At 48.8% G+C, this 21467-nt stretch overlaps 1 protein-coding gene across 4 annotated transcripts in view; it reads right to left on the bottom strand.

The window, feature by feature from the left end:
- Window positions 1–21467, bottom strand: part of NFATC2 (nuclear factor of activated T cells 2) — a 159175-nt gene that overhangs the window by 24757 nt on the left and 112951 nt on the right. For all 4 annotated transcript variants that reach the window (XM_061210215.1, XM_061210218.1, XM_061210217.1 and 1 more), the window contains exons 8-9: window positions 20703–20829; window positions 17826–18515 (exon numbers count right to left, since the gene is read on the bottom strand). In XM_061210215.1, coding sequence (XP_061066198.1) covers window positions 17826–18515; window positions 20703–20829 — 817 coding nt within the window. The remainder of the gene's footprint in view (window positions 1–17825; window positions 18516–20702; window positions 20830–21467) is intronic.

The raw sequence follows: 21467 nt of genomic DNA, 5'->3' as shown, positions 1-21467 counted from the left end.
ATGGCCCGGGACTGGGCAGGGCTGCTGGCTGGAAGCAAGAAATGGATTTTCTAGTGGGCCCAGCAGCCAGCACATTTTTGAAGGCCTGCCCCGGCCTGGTCTTCGGACTCTGCCTCTGGGACTCAAGTCCACTGGGCAGTCTGAGGCCAGGAGAGCGTGGCGTCGAGGGGCAGACCAGGGGCCCGCTGGAGCCTTCCCACGCTGTTCCCTGTGCCTCCCTGGCTGCCGCCCCACAGAGAACCAGCAGGACATTCGAGGGCCCCAGCACTGTTACTTTTGAAAACTCCAGGCTGGCCCTGATGCCAAGCGAGTAAAATGCCCCCACTGCTCACAATAAATACAATTTAAATATTGCTGCAAAGGTTGAAGGTGACTGGCTGACATCTTATGTTTACAGGCAGTTCACTGAACATTTGTCACTTCAATTCTGTGCTTCTCTTTTCGGATGGAGTTTATTCCTCCACTCCAACCCCCTAAGTCTCTCAAACTTTTCTTCAGGCCTTTTGAAAAGCTCACAGCCCTTGGATCCAAAGCTGTCGTGAGGTCTGATTCTAGGACCAGGACACAGGTAGTCTCCCCAGGTTTTATATGCTGTCACACCTTGCCAGCAGCTGCTCCAGGGTTTTTTTGTATTTGTACTCCTGAACTCCCAAAGAAATGCATGGCATCTTTCCTCCCCAAAAACCTAGATAAGGAACATCTACATACTTACTCACTGGCTGTGTGACCTTGGGCCAGTTACTTAACCTCTCTGGACTAGGTTCCTCATTTATAAAATGGAAATAATTATAGTCCTTGCCTCATGGGGCTGTTGTGAAGATTAAATATGTTAATATAATGATGTCTTAGAAGAGTGCCTGGTATGCAATAAATGACATCTAAGTATTAGCCGCTATTATTATTAAAAAGAAGTATTATTGTTGTGGTTTTATGATGAATAGTTTTCAATCATTTAAAACCCAGGCAATGGGCTTCCCTGGTGGCGCAGTGGTTAAGAATCCGCCTGCCAATGCAGGGGACACGGGTTCGAGCCCTGGTCCGGGAAGATCCCACATGCCGCGGAGCAACTAAGCCCGTGCGCCACAACTACTGAGCCTCTACTCTAGAGCCCGCGAGCCACAACTACTGAGCCCACATGCCTAGAGCCCGTGCTCCGCAACAAGAGAAGGCACTGCAATGAGAAGCCTGCGCGGCGCAACGAAGAGTAGCAACGAAGACCCAACGCAGCCAAAAATAATAAATAAATTAAATAAATAAATTAAAAAAACAAAAAAACAAACAAACAAAAAAATCCAGGCAGTATATGATCTCCATTTCATTCTGGGATATTCATGTAGTTCCACAAATATATGGTGAGCATCTTATGTGCAGGGAGCTGGGCTAGATTGCACAAAGGCGACATTAGAAAATGTTATTAAGGGCTTAACGTACTATGTGCAAAGTCAGCCCAGGGGCAGCCGGGGTACAGACAAGTCAGAGACATCAGTCCTTAGACTTAGAGACTTAGACTTGAGGTGGGGGGTGGGGAATACACAAAAGCACCTGAAAGGAACATGGAATAAACAGCAACTGCAAGGGACCAGGTGTCGCTCCAGTACTCAGAGGAACAGAAAAACCCTACGGCTGCAGGGAGAAGAGAGCTTGTCAGAGCCTCCAAACGCTGGTCAGATTTCAGAAGGCACCAGAGGGAGGGGTGGGACATTCCAGGCGGAGGTTACGGCGTGGGCGCAGGTCCAGAGGCAAGAAAATCTCAGCACAGCTGCGTGTCCTCCACTCAAAGCCCAGAGGGGTGCACGAGGACGATTACGCATCCAAATGGTGGGAGACGAGCCCCTAACCGGAACTAAAAGCTTCCTATTTCTAAATCCCCATTTTTTTATATTAGCTTCTAGGGTCATTGCTAGGACCTGAAATGTATCCCTTCCTTTAATCTTTTTTTTCTCTTAATTTTTTTTTAAAGTAAATACATGCATATGGCAAAGGCGAAAAGAATCCGAAAGCATAAACATACAAACAGGAAAAGGTCCCCCGCTTCTACTCCTATCCCCAGCTGCTCAGTACCCCCTTGTGTGGCTGACTCTTATTAATAGATACTCAGGTTGCTTCCGGCCGTCTGCTGGTACGAACAAGGCTACAGTCGACCTCCCGCACCCCACACACAGCAGGGTGTCCGGAGGGCCCGGGCCAGCGTCCCTGACGAGGCTCACTCTGGGGCCTGAGCAGATGGCCTCGACCCGTAAGTGGTGAGAAGATATTAAAGAAGGGTTGGCACGTCCCAAATGCAGAGACTAAGACATTTCCACGACCCTGGACAGAGGAAGATGATGAAGCTGACAGTTACGCTAGGGAGCGCCTGCCATGTGACTGACCCTGCTACACGCACTTTCATATATCACTTCATTTAAACCTGAAGCACTGCTATTAGCCCCATTTTACAGATGGGGAAACTGAGGTCACAGACATTAAGTCACTCGCCTAAGGCCACACCCCAAATTCCTCAGGACAGGTAGGGGAGGGGAGATAGGAACAGAGGAGGGTCGGGTATGAGAGCACTTTAGCACCGGCTGAGTCTGGAATTCCTGCAGGGTGTCCGTGCAGTGGTGTCCAGGAAGCAGTCAGATCAGCGGGTACGGAGGGAAAGCAATTTTCTGGCGTCTCATCAGATGCACGGAGTGAAAGGCCCAAGATAAATGCTCCATTCTGTTTATGAATTGAATCTAGATCATTCTCTCACACACATGCCTCCAACAGCTCATTCCCTGGGCCTCAAGCTCTGTGACCCGAGACAAATCAGTGCCTCACTCCTCAGCCTGGTCTCACAGCCTTGATTCGGAGATGATAATTAGTCTCTGCCTTCCAAAGGTGCTCATTAAGGGGGAGGGATTATTGTTATGATTATGTCCTATACTTGCCAGCCTGGCCAACACACCCCCCAAACGGCAACCTTCCACCTGCCAGCAGCTTCCCGTCCCTCCAGGAATCAAATCCAAACCTCTCGCCGTGGCCTCTGAGGCCCTCCGTGGTCTGGCCTGCCCTCAAAATCTCATCTCCTGGGCATGAATCTCAACGACCCCAGACCTCTTTCTGTCCTCCACACAAACCAGCACTTAGACATGCTGTTCCCTTTGCCTGGGATTCCCTTTCCCCACCTCCTCCTTCAGGTCTCAGCTCAAGGTCGCCTCCTCTAAGAGGCTGGCCCTGACGGCAGGGTCAGAAGTTACGCCCTCCCCTACCTTCACCTGTTTGTTTTAATCAGAGCACTGAACCCCATCTGAAATTCGCATTACTCATTGATTAACATCTCCCCTAGAGACTTGGTCAGATGAGGCGAGGGCCTCGGTCCACTGCACTCACTGCTGTGTCCCAGCCCCTGGCACAAAGCCCAGAAGACAGTAGGTACCTAGTGAATATCCATTCAAAGAAGGAATGAATGAATGGGCACCAGTAGATTAAAGGCAAACCAAGAAAGCAAATGCCCAAACGAGATGCCTCCTGGCAGTTTCCTGAGGCAGCGGCCTGCCAACCCCACGCCAAAAGAGGCCCTCCCCAGTATCTGTGGGGCACATGACAGTCTATAAATTGCTTTTCACACGTGCCTCGCCCAAGGCCACAAGCAAGGAGGCGAAGTGGGGCTCCAAGTCAAGCTTCCTTTGATAACAACTACTCATCAACATCTTCTGACCCTGAAGCCACTGTCCCAGGCGCTCAGCAGGGAATACACTGAACACAGCAAGAAAGAAGTTCCTAGTGGCTTCTCACACCCAGAGAGAGCCAAGAATTCTCCAGTCTATGAAACTGGCCTTTATAGTCAACACTCAACATTATATAGCTGTTGTTTCCATTAGAATCAGGCACTAAACCTTTCCGACTGGTGGTTCTTAACTGGTGGCAATTCTTCCTCCCATGGGGAGAATCAGCAATAACTGGACATGTAAGGGCTCTTCCCTCTTCTGTTTTAGACTTCCTTCATAGACTATAACCACATCCACAGATTCAACCAACCATGGATTGAAATGTTTGGAAAAAAATTTCCAGACAGTTCCAAAAGCTTGGCAACTGTTTACATAGCATTTACCTTGTATCAGGTATTACAATTAATCTGGAGATCATTTAAAGTATACAAGAGGATACATGTAGGTTATAGGCAAACATTACACAATTTTATATAAGAGACTTGAGCACCCATGGATTTTGGTATCTGCAGGGGATCCTGGGACAAATTCCCTGTAGATGCAGAGAGACAACTACATATTTATTTAGCTGTTTGTTTGGCTCCCTAACTAGGAGGTAAGCTTCATGAAAGCAGGGACCTGTTTAATGCATTTCTGTGTCCCCAAGACCTAAAATTGCACTTGGCACATAGGAAGCATTCAATAAATATTTGTGGAATAGATGAAGAAACTCCTAAGAATATTAAACAATACAAAATATCCAACCTCCTTTTGGAGCTATTTTCCCATTATGATCATGCTTCTTGTGCAGAGACCCAGAACCCATTCGTCCTGTCTTCCACAGTAATAGGCTTTAGCTCTGCACATGGTTGGGTAAATATAAAAACTACATTTCCCAGTCTCCCTTGCAGCTCACTGTGGTCACATGACAAAGTTCTGGCCAATGAGGTATCAGAGGCAGGGATACATGTGATTTCCAGGTTATACCCTTAAAGAGAAGGGGCATGCCTTTCTTCCTCTTTTCCTCCACCCTCTCCTGCATCCAGGAGCCATCTTGGACAGTGCAGATGAGGGTACCACCCTAAGAATGGCAGGGTGATAAGACAGAAAGAGCCTAGTCTTGGCACCATGGGACCAGTATACCAGCCCTGGACTGCTTATGCCTGTGCTGTTACATGAGAAATAAATCATCTATCTTGTTTAAGCTGCTGTTACTTTGGGTGCCCTCTACATCCTCAACAATACATAACTTTCCCCTGCCCTGCAAACTCTATTCTTAAACCACGGTTAAAGACTCGTCAATGCTGCGAGGGATATCTGAGCCAGATGGCACTCAAGAGCTATTTTATGATTTCCCCTTCACACATGTAGGGAACACAACCCTTAGTCTACGTATAGGGTTCTTTCCTTCCTGATGTCTCAAAATATCTGAGCATATTGCTAAGCCAGGTGAAAAAAGGAGAGAAAGTCATATTATTTAGATCCATCAAATGACAAAGACAAAAGGAACAAGCAAAAAAGCCCATTAAAATCTTAAAACATCAGTTATGCTTAAATCTATGAGTTCATAACGATACCAAAAAAAAACTCCTTAATTGATCACCACTGGACGATGTTAATGAACCAACCCATTATTTTAAAAACTGGTAAATAAAGGGAAAGAATCAAGCATTCATCTTGCTTTTCCTATATGAATCCTACCATTGTTGATGAAGGAAAGTTTCTCTTTATAGAAGTTTTCCAGCTAACAGAAGAGGAAGGGAAGACAGAATTAGAACAGAATATCACCATTTTGCAATCAATGCACCACTGAATTAATGGAGTTTCGGCACTGACCATCAGTAGCTGGTAACATCACCAAGAAGGGGACAGCCTGACGGCACGTGCTTCCTGACAGAAAGATGCGCCCACCTATGAAGCAGTCTTGCCCAAAACAATTAAACCTGAATCCATGAAACCACTAGAATTGACTGCCAATTTACAGGAAATACGGAGGACAGAGGAACATGCTAAAGCTCACCATGGGGACATAATTGGTAAAAACCAGACTGTGAGAAATTTTATAGGACGAACAATCTGGTTTTTTCAACAAATAAATTGCAAAATAATAATAATGATGATGATAAAACCAAAAAAGGGTTCCATTATTTAATCTAGAGGGGGAACCTCTGGATGACAACAGTCTTAGACCCCAAGGCATCCACGTGCAGTGTGTGGGCCTGGTCTGAATCCTGATTCAAACTATAAAATAATAAAAACAAAACAAAGAAGGAGGAAACCTTTATGTTATGTGTGAGAAGACTGGAAGTTTAAACACCAGATATTTCATGATTTTAAGGAATTTTCATTAAGTTTCATGTGTGTTATGAGTATTTTCAGAAACCTTTTCTTTTAGAGATACACACTGAATATTTACACACAAAACAATATGGTTTTGGTATCTAGGATTTTTGATGTGTAGGATTTGCTTCAAACTATTATTGTGAAATAGAGATGGTAGAAGACAGAGGTGTAGAAGAAACCCGACTGGCCATGAGTTGACCACAGCTGGAGCCGAGCGGTGGGTAAGTGGGTACACTGTGCTACTCTGTATTTATATATATTTACAGCATTTCATCCAAAAAGGTGTTTTTAAATCTTACCCCCGGCCACAAGGAGGGAGAGGGAAGAAAGAGGGAGCTGACACCTCCAGAGTGCCCACTTGCGCCAGGTGCTGGGTTAGGTGGCCACAGACGTAAGTGGCACTTCCAGAAGAGCGCTAACAAATGCAAATGCCGAACGGGTCTGGATGGAAACCCTGGCTGAGTGAGGTCGGCCAAGTATAAGAGGAACAACAGTACCAGCGTGCTGGTAAATAACAACGGACACTCCATCCATCTTCAGGAGACAGAGGGGGAGGGGGGGCACCATGGACAAGTACACGCTCTGTCTGAATAAAGGAGGTGGTCTCTACTCAGGACCAGCCTTGACTTTGACTCCAGGTAGCCGCCATACAGAACATGGGGCCCAGGGTGGCCAGATGCTCGGATTTTCCAAGGAAAGCCGGAAATCTGTATTTTTATGTGCAATCTCCTGGTTTTTAAACGTTGGCATCTAATCCAAATATTTTTTTAAATACTGTGTGGGCCAAACAAAATATCTGCAGGCTCAATGTAGCCCATGGAACACTAGTTGGCCGCCCCCATGCCAAGTCCTGAAGCAGACCACAACTCAATCCATCTGTAAGAAGTGGAAAGGGTGCATTCATCAATTTTGGGTCAATTCTTTTTTAGGCTTCCAATAAAGCTGAGAATTCAAAAGACAGCATCGACTTCCAGAAATCTATAAGAACCGGCTGCGGAACATTTCAAAGGCGTTCCCCACGTCGTCGGCTTATGCAACAGAACAGCACCCTGTCCAGAGTTTTGGAAACTAACAACCAGGGAGTGGCCTTTCAACTTTCCCGGGATGGTGGAACTAACAGGCTTCAGCTGAAACCCATTTGTTGGTTTGCAGAACGCCTGGGACTTAAGTCCAAACCGCTTGCAGCAGACAAGCCCGCCACAAAATCGAGTTGGGATACTCGGCTCTCATTGTAAAACGACCACGGCGCACTCTGCTTCACTTGCCTGGCCGGAGATCTGATTTCATGGCAGTTGAAAGGAATGAGGCCAATGTCATCCTGACACCTGAAAGTGGCAGGATTGGTTGCTGAGGACCTGAACAGACTCTCTCTTCAAATTCGACCCTCGGTTTGCCTTTGACTTCACCTAGAGAGAGACTGTGGACATCGTAGATGGGCAAAACAGGCCCCAGTCCTGCCTTGAGAGTCACAGTCTCAGCTAGCCAGATCCCAGGGTCAATAACAAATTAAAGAGGTGTCAGGAATGCAGTGGAGAAGAGCCAGAGAAATGGTTTCATCATTTCCCAAGAACAAAGCCCTTCTCGGATGAAATGTAAAAGAAAATGATGCTAAAATAAAGTTGAATAGGTCCAGGGCAAAAAAAGAATCCAGAACTATACTCGGGGGCAACAAAAGACAAAATGCACCCAAATCTCAACTCTACAGAAGGGAATAAAACTAGGGCTATTTCATTAAAGATTTTTTTTTTTTTTTCGGGAAAATAAACTTTACTATTTATCTGAAATGGGTTTATTGATGGAGGAGAAGGTAGGGAGTACAGGAAGAAATTCAGTATTAAAATAAGATTTGATTAACTGCCCCCCCATCTAATTCATAGCCTCAAATAACTAAATTGCTTTTCAAGTTCTAACTTCTCTAGAGAGAAACAAATTACAGCTCGAGCTGATATTGGGGAGTTACGCATTTTTTAATACACACATTCTGGATTATGTTAGGTGATGGCCTGGGACGAGTGAAGGCCCATCACAAGTACAGTCCTGCACGGAATGGCGTTCACAATAATCACCCAGTTGCTGCATCATCCTGAAACAAGCCATGTTTCCAGCGTGTCTGGCACATCCACTAAGAGGGGAAGTAAGTCCCAGCACTTCTGCAGGCTGTGCTAATAAGAATGAAAGTGTAGAAGGGCCTCGGAAAAAAAGGATGCTGACCTCCCCATACATCTTAACTGATCACCTTATTCCTTCACCAGGATATTTACTTGTTTCCCCCAGACAATAACTTCATTTTGGAAGTGGAAAATAAACACAGTCCGAATGACTCCGAATCCTTAAAAGTTGGGGTTTGGTGGCTGACTCTGGGGCCATCGGATGACATCAAATAATGTCTCCTTGGTCCTCTTTCTTGGGTCCTGTCTGCTCTTTGTGGGTCAGAGGCTACTCTGGAATACGGGCTGAGTGGACAGCAAGTCTGAGAACGGACTATCTTGTGGTTTGGTAGCTTCTGACCTCGAAATGCAAGAACACATTCCTTTGAAAACAGCTGCTTTGCAGAATTTCACAAAGATGGCTGAGCATTTCTGGGTCTGGAGTCAGCTGGAAGGTGGTTCCTTATATTTACATAAGCCAGCAACACAAAGTACACATGATTTGGGATGAAAGGACAGCTAAGTGTCACAGCTAGAAATCTGAGGTTCTTAGAAGGTGGGGAAACATCAAGAGGGGCAAAATAAAGATGCCCCTGGAACAGACACCTACATGAGGTTTATTCTCCTGGGAGAGGGATGCAGACCTTCTACTGGCTCAGTGAAGTGATCTTCAATCAGGAGCTCCTGCAAATTTTGTGGGCTTGTCTCTAGGCAAGCAGTTTTCTGGACTTTGGCATTTTCCAGTGAGACTCTAAATATTCTTTGCTGAATTAACAAGAAGTAGCCCAGCAGGGTAATAAGGACAAGAGCTAAGAGTCAGCCTCAGGGCTCTTCTCCAAAGCCCAGCTCTGCCCCTACTACCTGCCGGCTGTCTTAGTCTAGTTAGGAGGCTATAACAAAAAAGCCACTTGATGGCTGATAAACAACAAACATTTGTTTCTCACAGTTTCAGAGGCTGAGAAGTCCAAGATTAAAATGCCGGCAGATATGGCCCGCTTCTTCATTGATGGCTGCTTTCTCAGCATAATCTCACATGGTGGAAGGGAACTAGGGAGCTTAGTGGGGTCTCTCTTATAAGGGCACTAATCCCATTCAGGGGGCTCCATCCTCAGGACCTAAGCATCTCCCAAAGGCCCCACTTCCTAATACCATCACATTGGGGGATAGGCTTCAACATATAAGCTGTGGGAGACACAAACATTCAGACTATAGCAATGGCCCAGAATTGATGATGATGACGATGATATTGGTGGTAGTGGTGGTGGCAGAAAAGTATATGAACAACTACTGGAGCACCCACCATGCACACCGGGTACTGGGCAAAGAGCTTTCCTTACAAAGGATGCTCCCATTTCCATGCATGCAATAACCTTCAGAACTGGGGGCCATTATCATAAGTGGCTTACCTGAGGTCACAAAAGAGTGAAGTGGTGAGGCCAGACTGAAAGCCAGGCAGGACAACTCCAGAAACTCTGCACCCAGCAGGCCCTGAATCGAGGCTGGACCCTCGGACCAGACATCCCATTCCAGAGAACGGTCCCCTGACATACCCGCCCATTCACTGAGTGACAGATGTAATAAGTGCTGCTTGTGGTGGCCACAGATACCCAATTCCCCATCCATGGGGACCTGTGTGTATATTTTACTACCTCTTGTAGAATAAAAGGGGAAAATAAGAAGATATGTTTGCATGTGCTCACGATTACATACAGAAACTCTAACATGCATTCCCAGTGGGGACGATACCACCCCAAAGGGGTGAAAGTTGGTTCTATTACAATGGTTTGTGGCCCTGCAAAGGGCCCCGGTACCTAAACAGGTATACAGTGCATCTATGGGATTGACAGTTCATGGGGGTGGCGATTAGGAAAAAATTATCTAAAAAGGAGCCTGAGTAGAAAGGGTGGCAATAGTGATCAAAAGGCTAAGAAATACTACTCTAGAAGGCTCGAGAAAACTAGTATCAGGGAGCAGAGCAAAAATGGGAGTAAGACTTTGCTGGATACCTTTTTATATTGTTTTGTTTTTTCAAGCATGTGAACATAGTGCCTCTATAAAACACAGATATTTTTACGTGATCTTTAAAAAGAATGCTGACCAAAGCCCTCAACAGAAGCCTGGACTCTATTGGTGCCCACTAAAGGCGGCCGTGTGAATTAAACTTGGCATTGGTGGTTTCTGGCAGTTTCTGGTGCCCCGCACAGCCCTACACTACAACACCTGAATCAGGCTCTCCACGGTGCCATAAGCCAGGCAACCATTTTGCTTGGTTCTCATCAGAATAGAGAATCCCTGCATGTCACCCTCCATCAGCACCACCGCCGCCAGGGTGGCTGCCAGAAGCCGAGCCCTCCTGGGCCAATACGGCGGCCAGGCACATGGCCGTTGTCAGCAGCAGCCGGGCTGTCCGTGGGCTTTGCACGCCTCTCCAAACAGGAGCTGCTTTGTCACAGGCTTTGCCGGAGTTATGGACCGGCCCCAATTAAAGATCCCTGACCTGCTGAACAAAGCCACACCAGTCACAGATGGCTCTTCCACCCTCGATTCCTTTCCCACTTCCTGCACATTGGAGGGTGCGTCCCTCTGTCCATTCTTCCCTGGCCTGTTCTCACACTCTGGCACATCCAGCCTCTGGGTAAAGAGCTTTTTAAAAGGACACCCTGGGACCCTCTGCCAATGGCCCAACTAGCAAAACTTGGGCCTGCGGTTGGGCCCTGCTATGCTCCACCAAGGATGCATAGCAGGGGACATGCTAACTGGACTTCCCAGCTGTCCCTGGGCCCAGGGCATCGTCCCCTTGTGCAGGTAAATGTCCCAAGGTCCCTGAAAGAAGCTTGGGAAGGAAACCTTGAGCCAGTGCCCTGGGGGCTTTGTCCCCTACTTTGGCCCACATGGAAGAGACAGGGCATACGGGCAAGTGGTCCTCATCGCCAAAGACCAGAATAGCCAATTTTCTATTCTCCTATGCAGATATATTGTAAAAAATTTGAACCATGTCCTACAAGAAGTCAATTAAATTCACAAAGAAAAATAGCAGCTAACGTTTATCGGGGAGTCGTTTGGGCCAAGCCCTGTTCTAAAAGTATGATGCGCATTAACTCAATACAGTCTCACCACAGCCTCATGAGGGAAGAGCTGGGATTATGTCCATTCTGTGGATGGGGAAACCGAGGCACAGCAAGGCTAGTCACTTGCGCAAGGTCACAGGTAAGTACGAACGCTGATATTCAAAGCTCCATTCAACATGTCTTACAGAGACATGGCAAGTAAGTCCTGAGAACCGGGAACAAGGCAAGGGGAAGATTCAAACTAGACCCAACCGAGGAAAGAGAATGCCTGCGGGCAGGCCACTACCCTGCACACATTTTATGCGGCGGGGCGGCACCTTTGGCTCCACCGCCTGGCAGCCCCAGGAAATCACCTCCACGGAGAAATGCACAAGGTGTGGCCAGCTCCTCCCGGTGCACCCGAGTGGCTTCCAAGGGTCAAGGGAAAGCTCTTGGCGGCCACCTAACCTCCATGGGCGAGTTTGGGGTTCATTCCAACCTGCCGTGTTCACTCCCGGGGCGGAAGAGAGCAGGCAGCAGGGAATTGAAATTGGGCCATGTCTGGGCCCCGAGGTGAACAGCACGTGTACCCTCCACTTCTCTGTGGCCTGAAAGGCAGCCTCTGTGAGCCACAGATCAGTGCGTTCTCTGGGGCTTTTCCCTACCTTTTTTCCACGTGGAGTATTCTCATCTAACAAAAAAAGTCAAAGTATTCAAGTGGCCAAAATAAAGGCAAGGCTGGAAAAGGCACCATAAGAAACTTCAAGGGAAGCAAGGTTATTACAATCATCACCATTACTATTAATGGAGCGAATATTAATCGTTGAACGTCTTTTAGGAGCCTTATTTCCAAGTGCAGATCTTAATGCATACTTGGCAGTTTGAGTATCTGAACAGGAGGTGGAGTTTTCATGGGTAAGAAAGCAGAGGCCCAGAGAGTTTAAGTAACTGGTCCAAGCAGGGGTCAGAGCAGCTGATACCCAAACAGCTTGCTGCCCCCTGGGTCTGCAGCCTGGAACCCCCATAACTAGGCACCTTCATTAGAACTGAGGGCAGGTCCCAAGGCGAGAAGATACAAAGTGAACTAAACTTAAAACCGCTTTGTACAACCCCCTGCACCGCTCTGGGTGTATAAACTGGTACAACCACTTTGGAAAACCATCTGGCAAGGGTTTTAAGGGTTTTAAACTCCTGACCTTCTGTGTGGGCAGCAAAAGAAGAGTTCAAGAGTGTTCACGGAAGGCTTCTTCATAAAACTGGAAACAACCCCAATGTCTATCAACAGGAACATGGACACAGAGATTGTAGAATGTTTCCCCAGTGGAATAATCCATGACAACAAAATGAATGAACCTCAACTACAGCCAACAATATTGCCGGATCTCACAAGCTAGTGGTTGACAGAAGGAAGCCAGACACAAAAGGGCACAGCTGTGTGACTTCTGTTTCTACATGAAGGCAAATTGAACCTCTGGGGTTAGAAAGCAGGATAATGGCCACCTTTGTGGAGAAGGCAGAAGATTACATGTCGGGGTGCTCCTGGGGTGCTAACAAGATTCCATGTCATGCATGGTCTGGGTGGTAATTACCTGGGTGGTCCACCTGGTGAAATGCAGAATACACTATTGATTTCTGAGTGTGCCTATATTTCAATATTTAAATATATAGAAATATTCAAATTTATTCAGTGTATTTCAATAAATGATGTTCAAGTATGAAGAATAGGAAAGCAGATTGAAAAACAAACTGGTTTGTGCTCTTCCTACATGTATAAACACACACACACACACACACACACACACACACACACACACACACACCGGCTGCCATCCTTACAAGCCACTGGCAGAGGCTCTGGCCAATCACTGAGACCTCATCCTTCTCCCTCAGACATTTCCAGAAAGGGATGGAGGCTCTCCTTTGAGTCCCAGGCCTCACCCCTGTCCCTGGGTGTGCTTGTCCGTGGCTGAGTCTCGAGGCTGCCGGCGTCGGCTCACTACCCCAGAGCCCACGGTGAGATGGCCTGATGACCTGAGAACCCCCAGCTCTTCCGAGAACGTGTCACCTGAGGCAGCCGGCAGGAGTGCCCTCCGAGTCCCAGCTCCCCAGTGCCTCTCTGGCCTGCCTGCCCCCCACTCCGCCCCATCCCGGCACAGCACAAACCCTCCCTACCTGCTCCACGCAGGCGCCCTGGGCGCAGGCGCCCTGGGCGGTAGAAGGTGGAGCCGCCCTTTAGTTCTAGGCAGGGGAGGGGATCCGAATTCCTTGTGAACTCATCACATTTTGGCTCTTCCAGTTAGGTTTCCAATAACCGCACTAGTGGACCGAGGCACAAGGCAACCTTTTAAAATGTGCCTCCCCTGCCCCGCCCCGAACATTCCCACAGTCTAGTATCTGGGTGTGTCTAAAGCCAAGTAAACCCTTTGTTTTCCACCTCTGCCTCCCTATTGTCCATTTTCCAAATGCAGCCAGTGATCTCTTCAGAAGGTAAATCGAATCGTGCTGCCCTGCTGCCAGACACCCACCGACACTAGCCCAGCCTCTGACCTCACAGCCTCTGCCGCCTGCCGTTCCCGCTCCCCCAAACACCCTTCCCTCTGATCTTCCCCGAAGCCCAGCTCCCTCAGAGCCGGCCTCGCTGTGCACTCGGTCTCAGGGGGCCAACACCACCTCCACCCAGCGACACTCCGGCTCCTGACCTTGTGTGCTTTCCCTCGTGGCTTTTTATCACCATCTGAAATAAGCTGGTTTATTACCTTACAGGCTAAGGTCTGCCTCGTTTACCCAAAAAAATACCCCACGAGAGCAAGGACTTTTGACTCGCTCACCAGCGTACCCCTTAGTTCCAGAAGGATGCCTGGCCCAGAAAAGGCAACCAGTTGATGCCTCTGGGCGAGAGGGAGGGAGGCTGGTGAAGGAGGGATGGAGAGGAGGGCTCCCAGTTCACAGGGTCGGGCTACTGCTAGGAGCCGAGGCTATTTGCCAGGTACGACCTGGGGCTTTAGAACAAGAAACTGGTTACAGAGGAGACAAGGGGACAGAGAAAAAAACTGAGTGTGTGCGCAAAGCATGCATTTCGGAAGAGGGCCGCCTGAGTTGGGGCGGGCAGAGGAACACGAGGAGTGGAGTGAGGGTATATTTTGCCCTGAAATATCACTTATTTTGTTAGCTCAAAAAGAGACTTTTGGAAAACGTCTCAAGTCTTTGAAGTGGAGAAAGCAGAAGCTGCATTTTGGAGTTCCAAGAAAAAAGGGGGCCAAGACAGACGGCGGCGGCGTCTGTGTGCAGGAATGCAGCTGGGGAGGAAGAGAGGTGGAGCCAGGTAGGACGCCCAGACCAGACAATGGATCGCTCTGGTCGTTAGCAAAGGGTCGGGGAAAGATAAACAAACACTGGGGGCTTCCCGGGATCACAGGTGAGCAGCGTGGTCCACTCCTAAGATGATGTGTTTGCATTTGGACCCATATCCTCTGGTGACTCTTCTCTTTCCAGCTGCAGAACCTTCCTTTGACCCTCAAAAGCACTTAAGCCCAGCTCTCACAAAGTTTCCAAGGAAAGTCTAGTTTGCCAAAAATCCCAAAAGGCAAATGAATGGCAGGTGAGAAATAGCCCCCACCTGGGAAGCACGTTCCGCTGGAGTTTGGGCAGCCAGAGCTGTATTTTGTGGGGAGACCTCCTTTGGGGAATTGACGAAAGGGATGGAAAACGACCTAGGATGCCTCCCAAACAGACTAGAGAAATGACCCAGGGATTTCCAGTTTACCTGTCAGAAAGACATGCCAAAGAGCTGAGAAGTCTGAATCCCACATTCACAAAGCCAACAGTGGAGTCTGAGAATGTTTCGTGAGTGCACAGGCCAGACGGCGTCTGTGAGAGGGATCTGAAACCCCAGCAGTTAGGAGACAATGCTGCACCCCTCTTCCTGGCGGCTACAGCGGTGGTGCAGTTCGGGGCTCACCACTGGCCAACAGGCCACACGAGCACCTCCCCAGCAGAGGGACCTGGGCTGGGCAGAGCCTTGGGGACAATTCCAGTCAAGCACGGAACATCTAACCAGCAGCCACATTGCTGCCTTTTGGGGACCACACGGGTGGAGATTATTCTCCTGCCCTGTCATGCTCTGGCCCCAGGAACGTGAAGCCCCCAAATTGAGAAGACTGAATACAGCACATGGGACGGAGCAGTGCTGGTTCTGAACTCTGAGATTCCTTCATGTTATTTCTCCCGCACATCAGGGGAGAGGGGTCCCAGGCCTGCCACGCTGTATAACTCCAAGGGCCCCCGTTCACACAGAGTACAATCAAATACAATGTGAACAGCACGTCCCGGAGTTGTGAGGGTGATCAAGTAATTTTGGCAGGTGCTACCTCCCCCTCGTTTTAGAGATTGATAATGTCCACTAGCTCAGTAAAGGCTCTGAGAAGTCCTACAGTAAATAAGGTTTTTAAAAACTTGGTTTTATCAAGTATTTTTTGCTTTCTCAGCCACAGAACCCTCATTTCAGAGAATACCTCCTAAAATCCCAGGGAACTGGGCTTATGGAGAATGTACTTAAGAAAAGGCTCCACCAGGAGAAGCAATTTCACTATCTTGGTTCTCAGAGACAGCCTTAGAGCTGACTCGTGTTACTGACCCTCTGGGAGATCACCCTCACCACGACCTTGAACCTGCCTGTGTTCAGAAAGACACTTAGGAGGCCCCAAAGGGTCTCCATTCTCAGCTGCTTTCTCCGTAACACAAACTTCTGTCTGGGGCTACCACAGATACTTAAAGGTTACTCATGACCATGTGAGGCCCCACTTGGAATCTGATGCATCACGGAGAACCACGGATGGACTCCCATTCTCTACCTGAGATGCTCACCACTGGTCTACAATGTGGGATGATGGACATGGTGAGTGGGAGGGGCTGGCACATTTCTCACTCTAGAGACTAAACCAGCGCCGGACAGAGAGTCAACGGGGGAAAGTTCCAGTTCTTGCTCTGGCATCATTTATTTATGAAGCACCTCTGCCCTGATCCAGCCCCTGAGCGCACACGTGGAGAGAGGTCCAGTTACAGCCCCATTTCATTTACCCTCTCACTCGGGTAAGGCATTCTGCATTAGCTGAATTTTCTACATGATAACCCCCTTTCAGGTAAGCACCAAAACTTTATCTTCACCATTTTGGGTGTAAATTGTTCAAAAATGGATGACACCTTGGTCTCTCTTTTAAAATGGAGCACAGTGCCCCGAACTCAACCTGTGTTTGATTATTCAGGACTAGACAGATCAATTATTAACTCAGCAATACCTTGAGGTCAGCCCTGTAAGGCACGTGGGGCAGTCTGACCCTATACTAAGTGGCTCTAAGCATCTTTGCTGGATGCACTTGGGGGAAGTTTTTGAAAGACCGTTTTACTAGAGAGAGGACATGGAAACTACAAGAAGTCACCGAACCCCCAGATAACCCGGATCGTCAAAACTTTGCATAAAGGAAAAGTCAATAGTCTCCAAGTGAGCACCAAAGGATTCCTGCCACTGGAGTGTCTGATATCTAGCACCTGGTCTTTGTGATAACTACTGTGGCTATTTTGAAGCTTTCTGCCTTACTTCCTACTTCTTGGCTGGGTTCCTGAGAGGACATTTTCCTAAATAATTTAGGTTTCAGGGTATATCAGGTAAAGTGCGAGGCCGGAGCTGTGGATGGCCGCCAGCGGTATAGGCTTTCCTTCTCCCATTCAGAAATTCAAACCACCTGTCTTCTTTCTTCCGGCGCCCCCAGGGGAAGGCTGCTCTGCCTGCCCCGCCCTCTCTGTCCTTCACCCGCACCTGGCTGACCCCAGGTGAGTTCTGCCAACGCAACTGGCCCTTCCTCCCTGCGATCACAGACCAATGTCACACACATGGCCACTCCAACAAGACTACCCTGCAGCTGGGCCCCCACCAACAGACTCAGGCGCCTACAGACACACAAAGCTGCCTCTGCCTCTTTTCATTGGTCCAGCCACCCCATCAGCTGGGCTCACCACAACGGAAGCCCGCTGCTTCCCTCCCATCAATGCGCGGCTCTGTTCCACTGGCACAGGGCAGAGATATGCCCGCAGCCTGCCCGCAAGCCCCCATTCATGCTCCCTTCCGAGAGAGCCACTTTTCAACGAGATTTCTCCTTCCCCCGGCCCCATCCCCCTCCCCCAAACACACAAAAGAGGGCTATAAAGTGGGATTTTTTTTTTTCTTTCCGGGAATAAAAGGTTAGCTTTCCTTCCTTTCTGTTTCCCTATCCTTGGTCTAAATTTGGCAAGTGGAAAGAGTGGAAGCAGTTAAACTGACCCAGTTCGTGACCCAGGGGACACTCCTAGGGCCGGAAGTGCCCTCATTTGCTCTTTCTGTTGCAATGGTTGTAGGGGAGCAACTAAAACTCCTACCACCCACCCCAGAACTCCTGCTTGGAGGTGATTCACGCACAGAGTTGGGTGAGGCCTGAAAGGTTATCTTATTCAACTCCCTTAAATTAAAGAGGGGGAACACTGAGGCCCAAGCGGGTGAAGGAGGATCCCCAGGCCATACAGTAAACTCGCTGGGGAGATGCTTCGGGGCACCGAGCTCACGGGAGTGAGAGAAACAAGCATCTTACCGTCATCCAAGTAGGTCTGGTCCAAGTTCTGCTCCTGTTTAATCGTCACGCCCGCGGCTAATACTTCCTTTTGGTCACTGACCGGAGGTCCGTTTTTGGCGGCTCTTTGGCTTGTGGCATTCTGCTGCTGAATGACCGTGGGGTAGGAGCCCGGGCTCAGCCTCTGACCTTGACTGACAGGGGGTGGGCCGGGCCTGGTGGTGCCGGGCGCGAAGTTCTCGCAGTACACGATGTGCTGGAACTCCTGGTGGCTTCCGCAGCGCAGCTGCTGGTTGGTGGGCGAGTAGTGGATCACCGGTGAGGCCTGCTGGTTGGCTGGACTGGAGTGGAGCAGGGCCGAGCTCTGGCCCTGGGAGCCAGCGTGCACTAGCACGGAGCGGTGGGCATCCGCGAGGGACAGGGGGGCGGCCATGAGGGCCGGCTGCTGGTAGCCCAGCAGGCTGGGGCTCAGGCTCTTGCTCCGCTGGTAGAGGACGGCCGCTGGGTTCTGCTGCTGGTAGCGGGCGTCGGGGGATGAGAGCCCTGAGCGGAATTGCTGGCAGGGAGCCATGGTGGCCACGAGGCAGGAGGGGGACTCGGCCACCATTGGGTGCTGTGGGTAGTAAGGCTGGCTCCCCAGGCCTCCGTGGGCAGGGCTGCAGATCAAGGTGGGGTCGTATTCATCGGTGGGCTCCGTCTTGATGGCTGGGACTGAGAGAAAAGCACACGGGGTGCACCATTCTTAGTGCCACAGGGTTGCGCAGAGGATTAGCAGACAGCGGTTAGGAACACAGCCTTAGGAGTCCACAAAGGTGGGATCAAAGATCTAGGCTCTGTCACTTATTAGCCTTGGGCAAGAGGCTCCCTGTGCAATTGTCTTAGGTTAGAAATTTTACCCTGGGTGATGATCTTGAACTATAGGTCTTTCTGACAGTGGAAAAGTGGCTAGTGGGTCTGTGTCAGCCCTTGTGCAGCCTTTTTGCCCAGGGGGAGAGCTCGGGGAAGAATGCTTGATGTAAAATTATGCCTCCGCCTCCTCCTTCTGCCCTAGCAGCTCCAGCCCCCCTCCCCTGCTTGCTGTCCTTCATCATACTCACCACCAGCTGAAGTATCTGTGCACTTTACGTGCTCACTTATTATCTGAAACCCCCCACTAGAATGTCAGCTCCTCAAAGGGAGGATTTTTTTTTCAGTGCTGGATCCCCAGCACCTAAAACCGTACCTGGCACTTAATCAGCACTCAGATATTTTCTGGACAAAGGAATGACCTAACGGTGACTGTCGGCCTCCTTAGTTTTGTAGTACTTTGGGGGAATGAGGCCTGCTGGCTTGGGCCTCAGTTTCCCCATCTGTTAGCTGGCAGGAATGATCATACCCACCCCATGGGGTTGTGGGCAAGATTAAATGAGATATGTGTGCATGTATGTACAGTGACTGCATACAGTAAGTGCCCAATGCTTGCTGTTGTTGCTACTGTCACTATTACTACTGTGACGGTTGGTGAAGTCACCGTTCCCCTCTCCCCACCCAGGACGGTCACCAGAATTCGTACTTCTCCGACATCCTTTACCGAAGCATCACCAGGCCCAGGAACTGAGGAATCAGTTTTCTTTTCACTGGAGTAAATGAATTGGTGACAGGACCGTAATCAAATTGGGGGTGGGGGTGGGGGACAAAGGAGTTTCAGCATCTACAGCAAAAACGCAGCTTTGACTCCAACTTCTCAGGAAGCCACTCAAAGACCGTCTCCAGGTACCTGGGCCTCGAGTTCTCACTCGAGCCAAGTTCAGGCAGGTGAGTGCTGATGCCCAGACCCAGGGAGGCCTCATCACCACACAGGAGGGGCGACAGCACGTGACACGTAATTGAAAACCTCTATGTTACACAGGATCGTTGAACTGCGGTCTAGAGCCCTCCCAGAGATTCTCCCCCAGTTCTGGGTCCCATTAGGCCTTTGCCACTCACGGCATGGTACACCAGTCGTGGGACAATGGAACCCTCATGGTGCCACACAAACCTGTGGACGCACGCACCCCACCCAAGCCAGGCCCTCACTTTTGTGCTGCCGGCAGCCCAGAGGCTCCATGTGAAACTGTCACAGGATGGAAATTACACCCTGGCTGACATTCTCAGATTGTAGGTTTCCTGGAAAGACTGCTGGCAGGCCTGTCTCAGCCTTGGGAAGTTTGTAGCCTCTTTCTGCAGCCCTAACCACAACCCAACGTATCAGTAATATCCATATTACTTAATATCTGAATCCCCTTCCATCAGTATTATCTTTCATCTGAATCCCCTGTTAGAACATCGGCTCCAGCGGGGCAGGGATTTTTGTTGTGTTCACTCTTGTGTCTCCAAGCTAAAACAGTGCCTGGCACTCAGATATTTTCTGGACAAATGAATGAATGCAAAATGGCTCTCGTCGCCCTTCTTAGGACTGTAGTGCTTTGCGAGAATGAGGCCTCCTGGCCTGGTTATCCGCCCAGCAACTCCATTTGGCCACCAGGTGACCACCTGCTGTGGGGTCCCTAAGATTCCACATTTTAGGGCACATTCACCTTCTACCCCTATTGTGATCAAATCTAAAACAGGGATAGGAGTCATCAGCTTTGCCACCTTCCGGTGAACAAGTCTACATGTGCCCCATTATTATTCTGCCCTCGCAAGAAAATATTAATAACAACAACAGTTAATATTGTTGATGTGCGCCATCCTAAGCACTTTATGTGCATTTGATTTATATAACTCTTATAAGGAAGGTGCCATTTGACAGATGAGGAAACTGAGGTTCAGAGAGGTTGAGTCACCTGCCCTAGGTCACCCAGCAGATCGCGTGCATCCTCACCCAGATGCCGATGCTGCCTCTCCACACACAGGGGGCCTTCGGAGAGAACTTCTTACCTGGGTGGTAGGTAAAGTGCTGAGGCTGACTTCGTTTTCTTTTCCCGTTAATGACGTAGAAGTTCACCTTCACGGATGTCCGAATGTGCTTGTTCCGATACTCAGGGATCTCAACAAAAAGCATGTTCTGAAAGAAAGCAGTTGTCAATAATTTAACTGCAACCACATCTAAATTGCCATCCAAGGTCCTAAGCACAGTGAGCCAGCCCATCTAGAAGGCCTCGTGGTGGGGAGGGATAAATTGGGAGCATGGGATTAACAGATGCACACTACCATATGTTCAGTATAAAACAGATAAACAACAAGGAATTACTGTATAGCACAGGGAACTATATTCAATATTTTGTAATAACCTATAATGGAAAAGAATTTTTAAAAGAAGAATACTGATATATACATATACATAACCGAATCACTTTGTTGTACAACTGAAACAAACACAATATTGTAAATCAATTATACTTCAATAAAAATAAAGAAATAAAGAAAAGTAAAAGGACTTGTGACACGTTCCGTACATTTACAGGCAAAATTCTAATTAAGGGGAAGTTGACTTTTCAGCTGCAGCGAAGAAAGACTTACCACTTACTCTATCAAGGTATATGAAGATGTCACTGCTACAAATCAAAAGGGCGTGGTGCTCAATAAACGTGTAATTCATTCATCAATTCAATACCCACTGAGTGCCTTTTAGGTCCAAAGCACTAGGACTTTGATGAAGGAAGGGGAAAAAAGAGGGAAAGAGAGCACAAGGGAGGTGGGGGA

Source organism: Eubalaena glacialis, chromosome 13, assembly GCF_028564815.1.
Source record: "Eubalaena glacialis isolate mEubGla1 chromosome 13, mEubGla1.1.hap2.+ XY, whole genome shotgun sequence".
In the NCBI taxonomy this organism is placed as follows: Eukaryota; Metazoa; Chordata; class Mammalia; order Artiodactyla; family Balaenidae; genus Eubalaena; species Eubalaena glacialis.
This window is presented reverse-complemented; position numbering and strand designations above follow the sequence as displayed.